Below are 20,188 nucleotides of genomic sequence, written 5' to 3'. Positions count from 1 at the left end.
CAATCTCAGAATTGACTCAAGATTTTAAAAAGAAGTCCCATTATAAAGGTAGAAAAAACTACAGTTACATGTTTTTCTCTCCCTGGTGTTTGTGAAGGAGATTCAACTGACCTACAAATGAAAAGTAAAAATCCCCATCTCGAGTTCCATTCTCCAGGGACAACCACTGCTAAGTTTTATATGAAGAGTTTCGGAAACTTTCTATGCATATACAAGTACATGTATAGGTCTATACTTCTCCTTCCCCCATATCCACCACCCCCTCCTTCTTTCTTTTGTTTTACACAAAGAGGATCCTTCTTTGATGGTTTGATGTCAGCACTTTCTATCATTGTGAAGCAGAATTCATCAAGCCATTGGATTGTAATTTGGGAGTTCCCAGTTGGCTCAGCAGTAAGGAATTCACCTGACAATGCTGGAGACAAAGGTTTGATCCCAGGGTCGGGAAGATCCCCTCGAGAAGGAAATGGCAACCCAATCCAGTCTTCTTGCCTAGGAAATCTCATGGACAGAGGAGCCTGGCAGGCTATAGAGCATGGGGTCGCAAAGAGAGATTCAGTTCAGTTCAGTTCAGTCGTTCAGTCGTGTCCAACTCTTTGCAACTCTATGGATCACAGCATGCCAGGCCTCCCTGTCCATCACCAACTCCTGGAGCTTACTCAAACTCATATCCCTCTTGTCAGTGACGCCATCCAACCATCTCATCCTCTGTCGTTCTCTTCTCCTCCTGCCTCCAATCTTTCCCAGCATCAGGGTCTTTTCAAATGAGTCAGTTCTTCACATCAGGTGGCCAGAGTACTGGAGTTTCAACTTCAACATCAGTCTTTCCAATGAATATTCAGGACTGATTTCCTTTGGGATGGACTGGTTGGATCTCCTTGCAGTCCAAGGGACTCTCAAGAGTCTTCTCCAACACCACAGTTCAACAGCATCAATTATTCGGCGCTCAGCTTTCTTTATAGTTCAACTCTCACATCCACATATGACTACTGTAAAAACCGTAGCTTTGACTAGATGGACCTTTGTTGACAAAGTAATGTCTCTGCTTTTTAATATGCTGTCTAGGTTGGTCATGACTTTCCTTCCAAGGAGTAAGTGTCTTTTAATTTCATGGCTGCAGTCACCATCTGCAGTGATTTTGGGGTCCCCCAAAATAAAGTCTCTAACTGTTTCCATTGTTTCCCCATCTATTTGCATGAAGTGATGGGACCGGATGCCATGATCTTAGTTTTCTGCATGTTGCGCTTTAAGGCAACTTTTTCACTCTCCTCTTTCACTTTCATCAAGAGGCTCTTTAGTTCTTCTTCACTTTCTGCCATAAGGGTGGTGTCATCTGCATATCTGAGGTTATTGATATTTCTCCTGGCAACCTTGATTCCACTTGTGCTTCACCCAGCCCAGTGTTTCTCATGACATACTCTGCATATAAGTTAAATAAGCAGGGTGACAATATACAGCCTTGAAGTACTCCTTTTGCTATTTGGAACCAGTCTGTTGTTCCATATCCAGTTCTAACTGTTGCTTCCTGACCTACATACAGATTTCTCAAGAGGCAGGTCAGGTGGTCTGGTATTCCCATCTCTTTCAGAATTTTCCAGTTTATTGTGATCCACACAGTCAAAGGCTTTGGCATAAACAACAATAAAGAGAATCATACTTTAGACGCTGCATGCTGTTTCAGTCCTTTCGGATTCTTTGCGACCCTATGGACTGTAGCTCGCCAAGCTCCTTTGTCCCTGGGATTCTCCAAGCAAGAAAACCGGAGTGGGTTGCCATGCCCTCCTCCAAGGGATCGTCCCAACCCAGGGATGGAACTGGCATCTCTTACATCCCCTGCATAGGCAAGCGGGTTCTTTACTACTGGCGCCACCTGGGAAGCACGTTAGTAGCCACCACACTTTTAAGTTGACTGTGTGACTCTCCACCCTGCTTTAACACAGCCCGGGTTCCCTTCCAAGAACACACAGAACAAGGAAGAGGACCCATTCTCATCTGGCCTCTTCCTCCCTCCTTCAGGGTCCTTTCCACCCCTGGGCCCTCCCGTTCCTTCAGCCTTCTCGCTCCCTCTTTCACACTCCACCTCCGCTCCCAGAGCTGTCCGAGGAGCCCGGCCGAGGCACCCCAGTCGGCGCCCGCCCTGCCGCGTCCGGGGAGGTCACTACCTGGCCGCGCTACGCCCTTCCCGCTGGCCCCGGGGGCCAAGCCCACGCCGAGACACAGGCCGGGGCCAGCGCTGCAGGTTCTCGATCCTCCAGGGAGACACCCGGGCCTGGAGCAGCGAGCTGCCACGCGAGACGTTCGGTTCCGAGCAGCAGGAATAGGATCCGGCTCTGGGTTCTGATGGTAGGAAGAGGGGAAACCGGAGGCGGAGCCGGGCGGGGAGAGGGGCGGAGACTGTGCGGGACTAGGCGCGGCCCGCGGGGCGGAGAGAACGGCGGCTGACGACGGGGATAGACCGAGCACTTTGCAGCTTTTTCTGGGGCCCGCGGTTAGTGCCACTCTCAAGCCGCACCTTCTTTCCCCTTTCCTCACCCTCTCTTCTCCTGTCCCTCAGGTTTCCCCTGCTACCAAATTCTCTTCTTTTGAGAAATTTCCTCTTTTGTTATGTCTTCCAACACCATTTCTTGGAAAAGATTTTGGTATGTTCTCTGCCGATCTGGCCACATTTTGTTCTGGTATCAAATATAATGGGACTGTTAATTCAGGTGCAAGTTACTTGGTAAAAATAGAAGTAAAAGGAAAGGGAAGATCTAAAGCAATGGCCTGTAACTGGGTGTAAATGTCAGATGATCAAAGCTGAGTGAACGAAGAGCATGCCTATGTCCATCTGGGAGAGGTCCCTGGATTACAAAGAATTTTTTGGAGCCATTCTGAATGGCTAATGCAGAACTGTTTCCCAAAAGGTGGGACCAGGCTCAGCAAAGGAACAAGTGACCTTTACGATGGTAATGCTAGTGCTATTTCATAAAGAGCAGGGCCCAACAGATTCCAGCAGGAGAAACATGCTTACCTCGTGTTAAACAGATTATCACTGTCTGTCTCCAATAAAATATCCCTTTCCTAAGGGTAAGCTTCCCTGGTGGCTCAGTCAGTAAAGAGTCTGCCTGCAATGCGGGTGACCTGGGTTTAATCCCTGGGTTGGGAAGATCCGGTGGAGAAGGAAATGGCAACCCACTCCAGAATTCTTGCCTGGAGAATTCCATGGACAGAGGAGCTTGGTGAACTACAATCCATGGGGTCACAAAGAGTTGGACACAACTGAGTGACTAACTTTCACTTTTCCTAAGGGTGGGGAGTGGGCGTCCCAGGTTGCTCGGTAGTAAAGAGTCCACCTGCCAAGCAGGAGAGAGGGATTCAATTCCCAGGTGGGGAATATCCCTTGGAGGAGAAAGTAGCAACCTGCTCCAGTATTCTTTCCTAGGACATTCCATGGACAGAGGAGCCTGATGGGCTACAGTTTATGGTCTTGAAAGAGTCGGACACAGCTGAGCACGCATACAAGCCTGGGAGGGCACTTGCATTCTCAGGGGACAACTGAGCTTCGTCTCAGAATCGAGGGCACCCAGATCCCACCTAACTTCCTTAGTTGCCTCTCTTACCACCTATCCCATTAGTCCCAACACTCTTTTTATAAGAAATATTTTTATATTCCCTGTTTGATCCTGAGCTACAAATTATAAATAGTGTATATATTTTGTATATAATTTGTATATAAAATTGCGACCCCATGAATCGCAGCATGCCAGGCCTCCCTGTCCATCACCAACTCCTGGACTTTACTCAGACTCATGTCCATCTAGTCGGTGATGCCATCCAGCCATCTCATCCTCTGTCATCCCCTTCTCTTCCTGCCCCCAATCCCTCCCAGCATCAGGGTCTTTTCCAATGAGTCAACTCTTCGAATGAGGTGTCCAAAGTATTGGCGTTTCAGCTTCAGCATCAGTCCTTCCAACAAACACCCAGGACTGATCTCCTTTAGGATGGACTGGTTGGATCTCTTTGCAGAGAGAAGGTAATTTATTATAAAATACTATGTGTTTATATACGTAAGTAGTTGGACACGACAAGAAGACACAATGAGGTACTTTGATGTATACATCTCTCTATAGAATCACCTTGAATTTAACAGTTACAGATGCAGCATGATACAGGGATGTTCAATGGTGATTCAGATATCAAGAACAGAATTGCTGATTCTATGATTTTCCAAAATAATTTTTAGCAAATTTTTGAATGAAGCAAGGTATAGTCATCCCACGATGTTTATGGTAGTGACATTCCTAGAAATTTTAGTGTATATTAAACTATGCATAAAATGCCTTATGTTTATATTGAAAATAACGTTAGAGCCTAATTGTGTGTGTGTATGCTCAGTCGCTCAGTTGTGTCTAACTCTTTTGGATCCCACTGACTATAGTCTGCCAGGCTCCTCTGTACATGGGACTTCCCAGGCAAGAATACTGGGGTGGGTTGCTTTTCCTTCTCCAGGGGATCTTCCACACCCAGGGATAGAAGCTGCTTGTCCTGCATTGTGGGTGGATTCTTTATGGCTAGCCACCAGGGAAGCCTTTATTCAATCTAACCATTGCCTGCTTCAGAGAATTGCCCTGGACAAGTGATTTATGAACAAGCACCTATTTGGGAGCACTTGATATCAACCAAGGATTGAACCTAGGCCACAGCAGCAAAGCACTGAGTCCTAACCACTGGACTGCCAGGATATTTTGCCAGATTCTTTTCCATTATAGATTGCTAGAAGATATTGATAACCTTTAATTACTTCCACTTTTAGAGTCCAAGTAAGAGTTTCATCGATAAGTTTCATCCATGGAGGTGAATCTACACTGGAGATGTGGTATAATAAAGAAAGCAGTCTCAAAAGTCCTTCTACTTGTGTTTAAATAATGCTCAGCATTTATAAACCCTATTACCTTGGGTGCATAAATTCATTCCTCTGAGTTCCAGTTTCCCTATCTGTAAAATAAGGGTAATAATAGCATCAACTTTCTATGGGTTTTATTGGCATTTAAATGAGATAATGCATGTGAAGCACTTAACGCACTGCCTGGCACATAGCAAACACTTAAACTAGTTATTTCTCTGTTATGAGAGTTGACTTTCATCAGTAAGTTGTTTGAAAAGTATGTAATGCATTGGAGCTCAGATTACCTGTCTGCTGATGAATCAAACTGACATATAACTAGAAGACCTCTAGCCCCCTAAGTGCCTTACCCTCAGCTGGAGTCCAGATGAATCCATATCCCTATCTCAGGAGCAATGTTAGTCTGCATTAGCTGAGAATAAACCTGTAACCCTCTGTATGGCACTCATGGTCTCAGGGGTGCTGCAACACCCTGGCCCCTTTTTTGGCATCATCTAGCTCACTAATCTAAAAGGATTTAGCCTGGAAACTTAATTTACAAACTGTCAGCTAAATTCTTTTCAAAATGTGCATAGAGGTCCTTAGGACTATTCCAAGTTCCATGGCTCATGACTATAATAACCTTATGATGTTCATATATAGGTGTTATCCCCATTTTATGGATTAACATAGTGGTATTCAAAGTGATTAAGGGATCTACTCATGATTACCAAAACGGCAATTGATCTGGAGCTTGAGCTCAAGTTACTACTTCTAATTCAGTTCACTCTCAAGCTGTACTTTTTTCACTGTTCTGATTAGAAATACAGATGGTTGTATTTTGAATCATCTATAAATGTCTATATCTCAGAGGAAATAAAGACTATAAAAGACAATAATCTCACCATTAATGACATATACATGTATTCATGCATGTATATATGCATATGTATATATATATATATATATGTAATGTATGTATTTTTTTTGTAGTTGTATTAGCAGGAGTTGTGATAAATTCACACTTTTCCACCTATGATCCTTTGATACCAAGAGTTAGCTCAGATTTGGAATGTAGTCTGTGGCCCTAACAGAGTAATTATGACTGTCCTGCATATAAACCTAACCTGTGATGCTTGTCCCAGCCAGTCTCCGGGTCCCAATATTATAGGTATGTCACTTGGAGATTGCTCTCATTGAAAATGTTCCTCTTCATTATCCAGACTGTGCCACCTGCCTTGGCTTCTTACACTGTTAAAGAAGGGTTTGAATTATACTCTCTCCAAAATCTCTTCATTCCCTGTTCTACTGAACAATCTTTCTGTGTAGCTTTTCACTCTTTGGAGTTTGACATTGTTGCTTCTATATCCTGGACTGTCAGTCTAGATAAATAACGGCACTTAGTTTTGCAGTAGGATATTTTTTTTTGGATGCACCGAAGGGCTTGTGGGATCTTAGTTCCTCAACCAGGGATTGAACCCTGACCCACAGCAGTGAAAGGGCCAAGTCTTAACCACTGAACTGCCAGGGAGTTCCCTGAAGTAGGATTTTTATGTGATTTTTACTCTTTAGTATGTATTTTTCATTTGTTTTTTAAACTTCTCTCGGTTTTAAACTTCTCTCAGTTGCTATCAGATTTCCAGATGTCCAGGACATAAACTATGTAGTATATTTGACAGGGAAAATATTGGGAGAAGGAATCAGTAAAGTTTCTGTTTCAGTAGTACAGAATTCCATGATGAGTCGAGTGAAAAATAAGATAAGAGGAGAACAAGCTCAAGGTGATGACAAAGCTTTGTGTCTAGGAAAAAGGAAAAATGATAGCGCCAACAAAGCATGATGAGTCTGAACTGAGGATAGTGGTAAATCCAAGTGGAGGTGAGGGCTGCTAAAAAACAAAAAGATTCAACTAGAACCCAAGTGAGTCATTAAGGCCTCGGGTAGAGGGGAAGTGAGCTTCCTGAAGAGTAGCATGGAGCACGGTAAGAGAGGAGCATGGACAACCCAGAATTAGGGGTGTGTGTGTGTGTGTGTGTGTGTGTTAGTCACTCAGTCAAGTCCAACTTGTTGCAACCCCATGGACTGTAGCCCACCAGGCTCCTCTGTCCATGAATTAGGCATAGGAGACTCTTATAGTCTAATAGATTACCAGTACTGAAACTGCACACCTCCTAGTCCTATCCAGTTTCTGAGTCAGCCTGGAAAAGAAGAGAGCAAGTGTGCAAATTCCACCCTCATCCACAAAGGAGGTTGAAGGAAGACTGTGGAGGTAGCTAGTAGGAGAAGATATACAATGCTTTGGTTCATTATCTGATTTACCAAAATAAGAATCTTGCACCTCTAGGAATTCACCAAACTGTCGCCTAATTCCTGGATTGCCATGATTGCCCACTCTATAAGAATGATTTCTGTCCTAATTCCTGATTCTCACTCCACTTCCCTTCTGGGGGCAAAATACTGCCCTGAATCTCAGTGCACTTGCCCAAGACCCCAACTTGTTACCTGGCTTAATTTTCAGGGAAATGGATTCAAAAAACTCACTGAAGAGTGGACCATTGGCCAGGGTCCCACTTCACATCAGAAACCTCTTCCTCTATTATTACTCCAACCACAGTTTTAAGGCTAACGGACTTCCCTGGTGGTGCAGAAGATAAGAATCTGCCTGCCAAGGCAGAGAGCATGGGTTCAATCCCTGGTGCGGGAAGATTCAGCTGTCCAGGAGCAACTAGTCCCCGCATCACAACTACTGAGTCTAAGTGCTGCAACTACTGAGGCCCGTGCATCCAGAGCCTGTGCTCCGCAATAAGAGAAGTTACTGCAATGAGAAGCCTGCATACCGCAACTAGAGAAAGCCTTTGCAAGGCAACGAAGACCCAACACAGCCAGAAATAAAATAAATTAATTAAAAATTTTAAAAGCCCAAAGATAGAGCCTTCTGCAACCACCTCCCCCCATCTACATACTTTTGGACTCTTGGCTGTCGGCTCCACCTCAGATGGCACCATACCCTCTTGGACACCATGATTTGACTTTCTGCAGCCTCTTTGGATTGGAAAAATAAGAATAGGAGAGTGCACCATCTCTGGAGACAGGGAGGGAGAAATTTTTAGGGCAAAAGCCAGTTTTCAAGCCAGCCAGTTCCTGCAGAAAGATGAAAGAGAATGAGGATGGCCTTAGGTTGTTTAATTTGGTGAGAAATAGGTCACAGTGACATGAGGGAGGATGGTTTCAGTAGTGCAGTGGAGACAAAAACCAAATTGCAAGGGATATGGAATGTTTTCTTAAAATGGAAAAACACAGACAAGAATGATTCAGTCATGGTGAAACCTTTATTTAAGTCTGTCTTTGCATACAAATCACCAAGAACTTGATCACAGAAGTTCACCCTAAAGACTCAATCCTTGTAGTTTCTCAGTGCTTCCAATTTCCTTCTTCCCTGTCCTCTTCAGTCTTTCTTCTCTGTTCTCTTATATATCCTACTTACCCCTCCTCATTTTCAACTATGTTCCTAAACAGAGATATAGAAAAAACCCTTAGCAAAGTAATGAAATCTCAAAACAAACAAAATATGTCAGGATGAAGAAAGAAGCAAGGGAGGCTCCCTCATCTTGACCTTAGCAGAGTGAGAATCTTAATAAGCGGTGGTAAGAGAAAATTGACCTGTACAAAGAACTGGCCCTCCTTTGCCCTAAGCTGCTCAGGGGTCAGAAGTGGAAACACCAGACAGGAAAGATGTAGGGGAGTTGTGGAGGAAGGAACACACAATTGTTAACTGAAAGCCCCTGTCTTCAGGAAGCTTTCAGGGAAGAGAGTAGGCTGGAAGAGCAGCAGAATTCCCTGAAGAACCCCTGGAATACGGATTTCCCCTTTGCTGTGGAGACATAGGGCACCATACATCCCATCTGCTTCTTTCTTCTGACTGGAATGCCTCCCTCCTTCTCAGACTGGTGAGTTTCTAGGGAACCTTCAAGATCCAGTTCAGTCTATACCCATCAAATGATGCCTTCCCTCAAGTCTTCCCTGGACAGAGTTCCCTCTCTGTCCTCTGGGCTTTCATACCTTCAACTGTGAGGCATGTGAGGTGCGAGGCTCTTGTGAGAGCTGTAAGGCAAGTGTCCATACCTCTAAGCCCACTGTAAAACTTGTATTTGTTCACAAGTCTGTGTTCGGTCAAAATCCCTGACCTTGGGGTCCTTAGTGCCTCAAAGTGTACCGAGCACACAGTAGATAATTTCTAACTGTGAGGGAGAAAGGAGAAAAGATAGAAGAGAAGGGGGAAGGGGATGGAAAAGCAGGGTGGAGGAAAAGAGAGAGGAAACATCTGACTCAGCTTTCCCTGGCCAGGAAAAAGGGAAATGGATTCAAAAAACTCTAGAAGAAAGGACCAGAGAAAGAAACCACTCTCCTGCGTCTTCTCTGCCTCTCTCCTCTCTGCCGCTTCCTCTCACAACTTAGGACCTCACACCACAACTGTACCGCTTTCCCTCCTGATCCCTCAATTCATCCCAAAGGGAAGGAAAGAAGCCAATCAGCTCCTGACTTCTCCCACCCCATGCCCTCAAATCCTTCCTCCCTTTCCACATGGACGCCTCCCTCTTTCTCCTCATCTTCCCCACCTGCAGCCTTCCTGCCTGGTCGCCCTGGCATCATGGGCCCCTGTGCTATACCCGGTCCAGAAGGGAACTTTGTCCTCAGATTGAAATCCAAGAGGCTCTTAGAGGCGGCCTGCGGTGTGTGGCTGAGGAAACGCTAGACTGGGTCTACCAGCTACCTGAGAAAGAACATCATCAAGAGGGTTTGGGTGTCCCAGGAATTGGAGACTAAAAATAAGCAGCAGTTACAATCCTCCCGACACACTCCTCAACTCTTTTCACAGGTGACCTTTCCTCATTTTTCTCCTTCATCCATTGGTCAGAATCATAATTTTCCTGACTGTTCTCTCATGGCCCCTACACCTTTGCTACTGATGCTTCATGACTGTCTTCCTAGTTAGATGCACTTTCTCCACCAAGAATCGAGCCAGAGTCCCTAAACCTTGTAGAGTTGCCCCTGGGTCTCTTCTCCTTACCTCGATATTCAACTGCCTCTCCTTCCCCCATACTCTCCCTAGGAATTCCAGAACCACCTTTTTACAAAAGCGATTTATGAGTTGTAAAGCACTGCGCTAGAATGAAATGCTGTGATGAACAAAGCCTTCTCTTTCTCCCTGCATTCATCTTCTCTATCCTCTCTTATCCCTTCCTCCCTCCATCCACCACTGCTTCCCTCTCACCCAGCAGGTTTAGTTTGATGCCGTGTGGGAACCAAAGCCACGTGCTGCACAGCGGGCAGGGTCAGGATGCAGGCAGGCATCTCAGCCCGAGGCCTCGGCAGAGTTCCCAGGCACAGCCATCGGCCCAGGCCAGGACAATAGGCATGGATAAGGTGGGAGGGGGCATAAGTACGGTGGCTGTAGCCCCCCAGCACCAGCAACTCCCCCTGCAGCACGGCACCTGCAGCCCCGACATGGGGGGAGGGCAGGGGGGTCAGGTGAGTCCAGCTACCAGTACTTGGATCGTAGGCCTCGAAGCTCAGCAGGTCCCCAGTCTGACCTAGCCCGCCTGCTACATACAGCCGCCCACCCAGAGCAGCCATGACGTGGCCAGCCCGAGGCACCCCCATAGGGCTCAGAAGTGTCGCCGGCTTCTCAAGTTTGGGGTCGTAGTGCAGCAACGAGGCCTGGTACTGGCCAGTCTCGCTGCAGCCACCGCTCACGTAGAGCCGGCCCTCCAAAACAGCAGCTGCGTGGGCAAAGCGTGGCGCGGGAAGAGGAGGTGCCAGCCTGTGGAGAACAGAGCACGTGGTCAGGCATCAGTCATCTTCAGCTTTCCTCTGCCAAGACCCCTGATGCCTGAAACACCCCCTTCCCTGCTCACCTCCAGACGTTGAGCTCAGGATTATAAGTCTCCACAGACCTGAGGGCAATACCACTGTCTCGTCCACCCAGGGCATAAAGCAGTCCATCCAGCGCCACCAGGGGGAAAAGGCTCCGAGGCTGGCACAAAGGTGCCATCTCTTCCCAGTCCTCTTGACTGGGGTCCCACCTGGAGACAGTGGGACAAGAGATGGGAAGTGTGACCCTGGGCGTCTGCTGTTGGCTGGCCCGCAAACTCCCTCAGCTGCCCACCTGGGGGCCTGCCACTCTCTGGAGCCCATCCGTACCTGAGAGTCGAAGCCAGGGTATTAGCGTGGCTGTAGAAATCCTGTCCCCCACACACGTAGAGCACACTTCCTGCGAGGCTCGCAGCCCCGTGCCGGAAGCGCCCGGGGGCAGGCAGGGCAGGCAGCCGCCCCCACTCCACAGTTCGAACCAGTCCCATGCCGCAGCGAAAGGCCCGGGCCCACCACACTCCTCGGGACGGCTCTCTGGCGGCCATGTCTGATCTGAGCCCATCCCCGCCAATCACCACCAGGGCCTGGTCAGGCTCCCTCCGTCTCTCTTGTCCTGGAACCTCAGCCTCCACCATCACCTGATGCAGCAAGTCGGGGCTCAAGGGTGGAGGCAGCCCGGCCGCCCTTACCCTCCGCAGCTCCCTGGTGGACATACGGCCAAAGCGGACGCATCGAAGCAGGGCCTTGGCATCTGACTCCTGGGTGTCAGGGTTGGCAGCTAGCCAACGCCGTGCAGCCACAAAGGCCTCGAACTCCTCCTGCAAGTGTAGCTCATCACTGTCCAGGAGCTCAGCCAGGCAGGCTGCCGGTAAAGTAGGGAAAGTGGAGCACAAAGCCACAGCGGGCAGGTGGCTGAGGAGGTAGTGACGGGCTTTGCTCCAGAGCCTCTCCAGCCCTGGGGCTTCTGCCATGGGGATCAGGGCCAGGCAACGGGCAGGGCTGAGGCCTCGTGCCAAGGCTTTCTGGCACAGAGCCAGGCAGGAGGAGCTCTGGTACTGCAGGGCAGCCTGGGCAGCTCTCAGTAGTCCTGGCCACTTGGCCCGCACAACCCCAGAGTAGGCAAAAGAGACGAGGAGTCGCAGGTCCTGGGCAGAGATGGTGTGCAGAGACACCTCTGTGCCCTGGGATTCCCTCATCCCACTCAGGAGCATGGCCCCAAAGAACTCACTGCCACAGGCGAGGGCTGCTCGGTGCACTGCAAGAGGGAGAAGCAGAGGGGAATCCAGAGTGTTGCAAACCGCTTGGCACTCTCTCAATTTCACAACCCCAACTTTGGGCCAACCACCCAAGACCACAGGCTAAACTGTGATATGCACACCAGAACACCACTAGGTGCTTGTTAAAATGAAATTTTCATAGGCCCACCCCCAGAGATTTTGACCCAGTAGCTCCAGAGGGAGACCCTAGGGATTTGTGTTTTAACATTTTCAAGCACCCTGCATGATTCTCATGTTAGTGACCTGAAGACACTTTGAAAAACATTGTGTGCATGTGCTCTGTCGTGTCCAACTCTTTGCAGTCCCATGGACCGTAGTCTGCCAGGCTCCTCTGTCTATGAGATTTTTCATGCAAGAAATCTGGATCGGGTTACCATTTCTTCCTCCAGGGGATCTTCTCCACCCAGGTTCAATTGTGTGTTTCCTTGTCTCCTGCATTGGCAGGCAGATTCTTTACCACTGAGCCACCTGGGAAGCCCCTTGAAAAACATTGCTTTAGTTTTTTTGATGCAGGCCAATTAGAAAAAGGGTCCTGACTGATTAAGTGGAGAAGAGGCTATAAGGAACATTTGCTAAAAGGGAGTAAAAAATAAACTGCAAAGACCAATGTGCAACTTATATAGGTCTTCCCATACTGTGCACAGAATAAAGTTATTTCCTCTACAATTAGAAGAGTCACTGACATCAGCCATTCTGTTAGTCAGATTTTACTTAGAAAATGGCACCACACTCAGGAATGGCTATGATTCAACCTCATCTGTCATCTTCTCTTACCCAAGATTTAGTGCTTCATACTTCCCACGTGTTATAGTTTTTCTTTGCATACCCACCTCCTTAATAGAGTTATGGAATCACAACACTATAAACTGGAGACCCTCAAAACCATCTGGTTCAATCACTCATTTTAAGATAAGGAAACTGAGTCCTAGTGAAAGGGAGTGATTTATTTTTTATCTCCATGTAGTAGCTGTCTGGGCAGAGTGTCATGCCTTGTGACTGCTGCCAGGCTGCATTAAGCATACTTGTGTATCAGTTCCCTGCTTATATGCATGGCACTCATGACACTGAAAATGTCCTATTAAAAACTAAAAATAAATAAATTATTTAAAATGTTGTTAGGGGATTTTCTTAGTGGTCCAGTGGCTAAGAATCCATCTTCTAGTGCAGGGGACGTGGGTTTGATCCCTGGTCAGGAAACTAACATCCCATGTACCACAGGGTAACTAAGCCCATGTTCTTTCAAGCCTGCATGCCACAACTAGAAAGCCCTTGTGTAGCAGCAAAGACCTAACACAGCCAAATAAATATTTTTTTAAATGTTGTTAAATAACTAGAACTCATATGCTTGAAGGCAAAAGGAGAAGGGGACAGTAGAGGATGAGATGGTTAGATAGCATCACCGGAAATGAATCTGAACTCCAGGAGTTAATGAAGGACAGGGGAGCCTTGCATACAGCAGTCCATGGGGTGGCAAAGAGTCAGACACAACTTAGCAAACAACAACAACATATGCTTCCTAATGTAACTCAATCTGAGGCAGTTGGCATCAAGTATGAAGTATTCTGATCAAAATATTTAACTTAAATCTAATCAAACCTTTAGATTAAATTCAAGTTTATAGGAAATTGAGAGGCTAAAAGACCAAGTTTAAAATAAAAACACAGAAGGAAAATGCATACAAATCTAGAAACTGGAGATTTCTATGGGAAAACTAATCTTGTTTCTTCAATAAGTCAAGTCATAAAAAAAGGGAGAAAAAAAAAGGGGAGAGGATTGCACAAGAGTAAAGGCAGCTTCAGAGACATCTGAGTTCAGTGTAAACCTTGATTGGCTCCTGGATTGAGCAGAATAGCTCTAACAGACATTATTTTGGACAAGTGAGAAAATTTCAGTGTGGATGAGGTGATATTGAGAGAAGGGCTTCCCTGGTGGCTCAGAGAGCAAAGAGTCTGCCTGCAATGGAGCAGACCCGGGTTCAATCACTGGGTCAGGAAAGATCTCCTGGAGAAGGGAATAGCAACCCACTCCAGTATTCTTGTCTGGAGAATTCCATGGACAGAGGAGCCTGGTGGGCAACAGTCCATGTGGTTGCATATGCAGAGATGGACATGATCGAGTGACTAACATTAATTTTGTTAGATAGTGTGATTATATGAGAAAATGTCCTCTTTTAGAGAGACACACACCCAAGTATTTATGAGTGAAATACTTTAAACTTCAACAAAAAATAAAGAGATGAAACAAATATGGTGGTTTAGTTGCTAAGTTGTGTCCGACTCTAGCAACTTCATGGACTATAGCCCGCCACGCTCCTCTGTCCATGGGATTCTCCAGACAAGAATACTGGAGTGGGTTGCCATTTCCTTTTCCAGAAACAAATGTATGGGATTAGTACTCTTATAAGAGGAGACATGAGATAATCCATCTTTCTGTGTTCCTCTCTGCCATGTGACGATATAGTGAGAACATCGCCATCTATAAACTGGAAAGGAGGCCCTAACCAGAACCTGACCATGCTGGCATCCTGATCCAGTCTCCAGAACCAAGAGAAATAAACTTCCGTTGTTAAAACACCCAGTCTATGGTATTTTTGTCACAGCAACTCAAGCTGACTAAGAAAGGATGCTTTTCCTTCTGGGAATCCCAGAAGCACTTTGGGTCCCAGTCATTTTTCTAATGAGTAGTAGCTATGTGACTTTGGACATGTCTTAAAGTCTGATTTTCTTATCAATAAGGTGTAAGCACTGAACTAGATAATATCTAAACTAATCCCTTTTAATTTTAAACTTTTATATGTCTACACTCTGGCTCCATTTTCCAGGTGCTGTGTGCCTTTGGTTTGACTGCATAAGAAGCAATGTATGGACTAGTGAGAGCAGACTGGGCTAATGGATGTGGGCTTATATCCTGATTTTCACCAGTTAACATCTCTGAGTTTAATATTCTTTATCTGCAGCTAGAAATACCTGAGATTAAAAGAGATGGCATGTGTAAAAAAAAAAATTTCTGGTACCCAGTACCTCACTAAATGTTAGCAGAATTTGAATAATTCTCAACTTATTCAATCCTCTTTAGCTTTCCTTGGGGCTTACCTTGTAAAGAATCTGCCTGCAATGTGGGAGACCTGGGTTCGATCCCTGGGATGGGAAGATCCCCTGGAGAAGGGAAAGGCTACCCACTCCAGTATTCTCGCCTGGAGAATTCCACAAACACGATTGAGCGACTTTCACTTTAGCTTTCCTAGTGACGAGCAGAATTAACTTCAAAATGCCACAACCTGGCAGCCGTAGATTCTGGGGAAACAGTACCAGACCTTGCTTATGAGCTGTAGGGCCCTTGTCTGCCATGGTGTCAAGCTCACTTAGGCAAAAGGACACACGATAAATTTTTCCACCATGTTCCTCTAGCTTTTCCTATGTCTTAAATAGAAGATGCCAAGAAGAGCCTTTGGTTAATCTCTGTTTGAGTCAATCACCTTCTGCTTGTTCTACTGGCATGGACTATACCTTAGCGCCTGCCAGCTGACTGGAAGTTTCTTGTTTCTGGGCATAGGAAAAGCCACTGCATAAATCAGTCAGTGCGCCCAGGAAAACAACTCAACTGCGCATGCCCCATTCTCAGTGGGTCAGGAGAGGCGCCAAAGGCCACCCCCTGGGAAATTCTGATTTCAGCAGGGATCAAAAGCACTGTGCTAGGGATCGAATCAGCTGCTGCTTGCACACACCATTCCAGGTGGCATATGCACCTGCCTCAGTGCAATGCCCGCCCCACCCCTCCACCCGCCCAGGCCCTCACCCCGCAGCCGGCAGCCGCCTGCCTCCAGCTCCAGGTCGCACCCGATTCCTTCTTGGTACAGAAGCTCAATGCTGCGCAGGTTTTCTCTCAGTTCCTCTGCCTGACTGGGCTGCTTTTCATCTTCCCGTCCACTTCCAGCCCCCTGGCGTCCCCACTGGGCCGCAGCCTTTACCCGGGGGGCTCCCAGGGTTTCCGCTGCGACCAGCACATCCTCCCGTGGGGTGGGTCCCAGCACCCCCTCGTAAGCAAAGGTCAGCACGGCCTCCCAGGCCGCCGGGGTTACGTCCAGGCTGAGGGGGGATTGCGGACCTCTGCCGCCCAGCAGCCTGCCTCTGAAGAGGCTGCTAACTGCGGCCAAGATCACCCGATGCACCCCATATGCTCTCCCCCCGACTGACACCTCTTCGTCCAGCAGCAACCTCTGCTCCCGCAGCCGCTGTGCCTCCGCGAAAAACTGGCTGGGATGCTCCTCGCTGCACAGCCCCTCGGGCTCCGCGGAGTCTTCTCCATCCTCCTCATCCTCCTCCTCCTCTTCTTCCTCCAGGGACAGGGCTGGAGAAGGAAGGCTCCCTGGGGTCATGGGCCTGGGGCCAGGCTCTTCCAGAGGAAAGGGGGGCAAACCAGGATCCTCATCTGGAGACGGAGGCCAGGAGGGGGTTCTCCGGGTGGGCAAAGGGAGGTCAAGGTCGTCCTTCTGGACCAGAAGAGAGACTTGCTCTGCCGCCGAGGGATGACCTGTGGAGTCCGAGAGGCTCATGGCCCAAGTTCGCTGGATCGCTACAGGTAGGAAGAGGAAAGAGAAGAGAGGGTAAGAGCTGGACCCCAGGGGCCAGAGGAAGCCCTGCCTCCAGCCTCATTTCCTACTTCAACCGTCTCCCCCTATCCCAGGGCTCCAGCATCTAGGCTACACCAGGCAACTATGAAGTGCACTGGGGGCCGCAAAGGCCAGAACAATGAGTAAAGATCCAGTACCTGAAACTGTACCCCGCCCATCTCGCCCCCATCCCAGTAGTCACCCTCCTAAGACACCAGCGTCCCACTTATCCTCTCACTTGGGCCTGCTCTACTTCTGAAGGAGTGGCAGAGGGAATGCAACCCTCTCCCTGTTAGTGGTGGCGCCCGGCTAATTATAGCCATCGCTGGCAGGCCAGGGGCCGGTCTCCTGGTGCCCAGACTCCAACACCCAATCCCCTGGGCCTGACCCGAGATCACCTTCTCCCCTCTTCCACTTGGAGGTCACGTCCTGGTGCTGAGCAAAGCAAACTCGGAAGCCAAGGAGGATGAGGGGATGTGGTGGAGTGAGCCAGCCCAGTGTCCACTGGGCTGGGCTGGAGAGGCAGGTGAAAAAAGTCTGGACTGATACGGGGAAAAGTTGGGAGAGAGTGAAGGGTGAGTTTGGGGGTTAGTCCTGGACTTTGTTGATTTGTCTGTGCATGCTAAAGCTGAGACTCTGGAGTGAACAGTACTGGGGTGAATCTCAAATATAACCCATCTGGTCCAAGAAGGGCAGAGGGATGGGGGAGGTGAAGGGGTATGGGTCAGGGCTACCAACTGTGACCTACCCTTAATGAGGGGTTTCCTTGTCCTGAGGTGGAGTCTGTGGTAAGAGGGCCAAACCCAACCCAGGGGCTGCTGTCCACCAGATGGGTCAACCTCTGGTTGTTCGGGGCTGTGAAATGGGTGATAGTGACCAACCTCCGCATGGATCCTCTTATGGCCTCCCCTTCACAAGACAAGGTGGCCAACACCTTGAGCCCCTACCAGGAAGAGGAGGAAGTGCTACCTAGCAGAGACAAACCCCAGGTCAGCCTCTTCCCTCGCTTGCCAACAAGGACAAGGACACTGGACCCTGAGTTCTCTGCCAACCCCATGGTCCTGGGACAGCCCCACCACAGCCACATGTTTCAGGAAGCTCTGCTCAGCTCTGCCATGGTGAGACCCATAGCTCACAGCAAATCCAGAAAGGTTGGATGAAATCCGCTCTTCTGGGCAATCATCCATCCTCCATTAAACTCCTTGGGACTGGCCTCCCTCCATAGCACCTCCAGGTCTTGTTGCTGACATGCTGGCTGGGGAGGGGTCTTGGCATCTCATTCAAGGGACACTTTTTCCACCTCTGCTCAGGAGCCCCATGTGGAACCATGCTTCTAAGAAGATCATCTGGAGAATTCGGGGGCCAGACCTGGCAAGTCCCAGTGTGTGTTAGCTGGACCATGGAAGTCATGGTAACAGACTGGTGCTCAGGATTCTCAAAGGTTGGGGATGAAAGCATGAAAAGAGGGTTTTGCTCCAGAGGAGAGTCTCAAGGGTACCTCTGAGGGTGAGAGGGCTGAGGGTGACCTTGACTCCTCCCTCCCTACCCTGCTTCCCCAGATCTATTGCATGCTGGACATCCAGGGCATTATCCTCTACCTGCTGCTGCCTTGACTCACTGCTCAGGCACAGGTATGGGCTCATCACTCTGTGGGACAGGAGGAAGGGCTTCAGGACTCGGCCTGAGTGAATTAAAGGAGCCCCAGTCCTATCCCACTCCAGGGCTCAGATGGTTCATTATAATACTGCTCTCAGCTTCAGCCACTAATATCACCAGCCTGTGTATCTCAGTCACCTGCACCAGGGCTAAGTCTCTTGTGACTCCATGATCTCTTAGGGCCCCCAGTCCTGTCGAGAGTTGCTGAGGCTGACGGACTCTCCTCTCCTCTCCAGTGGTACCTACTTCCCTGTCTTGCACAGCTTGGGTCCTAGGTTTGGCAGTTCCATGGAATCATCTGCTTTCTTCAACGCAGTAGCCGTGGCTGTGCCCACGGTAGGCTACACGAAGACCCTTCTGGACCTGTTCTGGATAAAGCCAATCCCCTTCCTCGGTGCGCCCTTTTCTCAAGTCCACTCACCATCCAGCTTATACTTTTGTGGCTCCAGCCTGGGCAAGTCAATTTTTTTTTTTAAATTGGGGAATAATTGCTTTACAACGTTGTGTCGATTTCTGCCATACAATGATGTGAATCGGTATATATATATTCCCTCCCTTTGGAGACTCCCTCCTACCCACTCCTTATCCCACCCAGGTCATCACAGTGTCCTGGGCACTTCATTTTAAGAATTAGATGAAGGCATCAAATCAGCCAATAAAGTCTCTGTGACCCCCAGCCTCTGTGTTCTGCCCTTCCAGGAGCATGAAGCACAGCTACTAAACATGGACCCTGTAAATGAGTTTTGGGTGGTGGGCCTGGTGACTGTGACTATCCTTCTGGGTGTTGCACTGGCAGGCACGGAGTGGGAGTCCAAGGCAGGTGAAGGGGAATTGAGTTGGGGGTGAAAAGACTAAGGGGATGGCAATGAGAGCTAGACAGATCAGGAATGGACTGAATGTGGGGAGATGTGTATTTGTGAGTAGTTGACAGAATTGATTTCCAGGGACACAAACCTGAAACTAGCCAGTTCTGCTAGGAGAGACTCCACATGCCAGTTCTTGAAGGGGAAAGTAAAGAGGACTCCTTCTGAGGATCTGTTGGGATGAGCACTAGACATGATTACCAGGTGAGAGATGCCCTGTTTCATGCTCCCAGATATTTACAATCTTGAGATTCACCTCTAGAATGGGAAGGGATGCTTTGCAGTTTGAGTCAAGAAGGAAAAGGACAACCATTTAGCCACAATCCGTTATGGAAAGAGGCTGGCAGGAAAGGGAACAAGAGGATTGGAGAGAACAGTGAAAATGAGACACAGAGAGGGAGGAGGAAAAGTTATTCCTTCTCTTTCATCGCCTCCCTTTCTCTGTCTCTCTTTCTCTCTCTCCCTGGGGGAGTGGGGCGTGGGGGATGTCACCTGTTGAGTTCCAGGTCCAGACTATCTTCTTCCTCATCTTCCTCTCCTTTATTAACTAGCTGCTGGGGACACTTCTCCCCACAAACCCCAGCCAACAAGTCACTGGCTTCTTTGGATGGCAAGGTAAGACAGTGGGAAATTGACTGAGAAATGTGTACCCTCAGAAAATACCCCTTGACTTCTGATTCTCTATGTCATTCATAAGTTGTCCATCAGACCATTCAGAGTCCTTGTTAAGTCCCTGGGTCAAAATTCCCTTATGCTTCCCAGCCTAATTTAAGTCACCAACACGAAACTGAGTAGAAGGGTAATACTTTGGGCTGAATGAAGGAAGCCAGGAGGAGCTCCTCAAAACCTCATCTCTTCTCTTTATACCTTTATATAGGAAGCATTTTCTTGGAAAATATGGTTACACAATGGTGAGTGTGGTCCAGAGGGCAGTGTCCTTGGTGTGTTTTCCATCTTCTTCTCAGCCACTGGGGTACTCACCAGGACCAAAACCTCTGGGGATCTCAAGGTGAGAAGGATGTCCAGGCCTGGAGCACACTCTATTGCCCCT

The 20,188-nt window shown here is 48.2% G+C and overlaps 2 protein-coding genes and 1 long non-coding RNA gene across 11 annotated transcripts in view; 1 reads left to right on the top strand and 2 right to left on the bottom strand.

Moving 5' to 3' along the window:
• Positions 1 to 2,360, bottom strand: part of TEP1 (telomerase associated protein 1) — a 44,208-nt gene extending 41,848 nt beyond the window's left edge. For all 7 annotated transcript variants that reach the window (XR_006269974.1, XR_006269975.1, XR_006269976.1 and 4 more), the window contains exon 1: positions 2,163 to 2,360. The gene's annotated coding sequence lies outside the window, so the exon portion shown is untranslated. The remainder of the gene's footprint in view (positions 1 to 2,162) is intronic.
• Positions 2,361 to 8,171: 5,811 nt separating this feature from the next.
• Positions 8,172 to 16,971, bottom strand: KLHL33 (kelch like family member 33). 2 transcript variants are annotated; one of them, XM_043471356.1, is made up of 5 exons: positions 16,857 to 16,971; positions 15,805 to 16,581; positions 11,063 to 11,987; positions 10,777 to 10,944; positions 8,172 to 10,682 (listed from the first exon to the last, which is right to left on the bottom strand). In XM_043471356.1, exons 1-5 carry the CDS (start codon positions 16,939 to 16,941, stop codon positions 10,130 to 10,132), a joined length of 2,508 nt encoding a protein of 835 aa, XP_043327291.1. In that variant the 5' UTR covers positions 16,942 to 16,971; the 3' UTR covers positions 8,172 to 10,129. The 2 variants fall into 2 exon arrangements, with proteins under 2 accessions (XP_043327291.1, XP_043327293.1); XM_043471358.1 differs by having other exon boundaries at positions 16,821 to 16,871.
• Positions 16,972 to 16,989: 18 nt separating this feature from the next.
• Positions 16,990 to 18,814, top strand: LOC122443321. Of its 2 annotated transcripts, XR_006269978.1 has the most exons (4): positions 16,990 to 17,193; positions 17,929 to 18,029; positions 18,178 to 18,249; positions 18,538 to 18,814. It is a non-coding gene; the product is annotated as an uncharacterized LOC122443321 (long non-coding RNA). The 2 variants fall into 2 exon arrangements; XR_006269977.1 differs by having other exon boundaries at positions 17,929 to 18,249.
• The last annotated feature ends 1,374 nt before the right edge of the window (positions 18,815 to 20,188 follow it).

The sequence above is a fragment of the Cervus canadensis genome, chromosome 6 (genome assembly GCF_019320065.1).
Source record: "Cervus canadensis isolate Bull #8, Minnesota chromosome 6, ASM1932006v1, whole genome shotgun sequence".
Classification (NCBI taxonomy): domain Eukaryota; kingdom Metazoa; phylum Chordata; class Mammalia; order Artiodactyla; family Cervidae; genus Cervus; species Cervus canadensis.
This window is presented reverse-complemented; position numbering and strand designations above follow the sequence as displayed.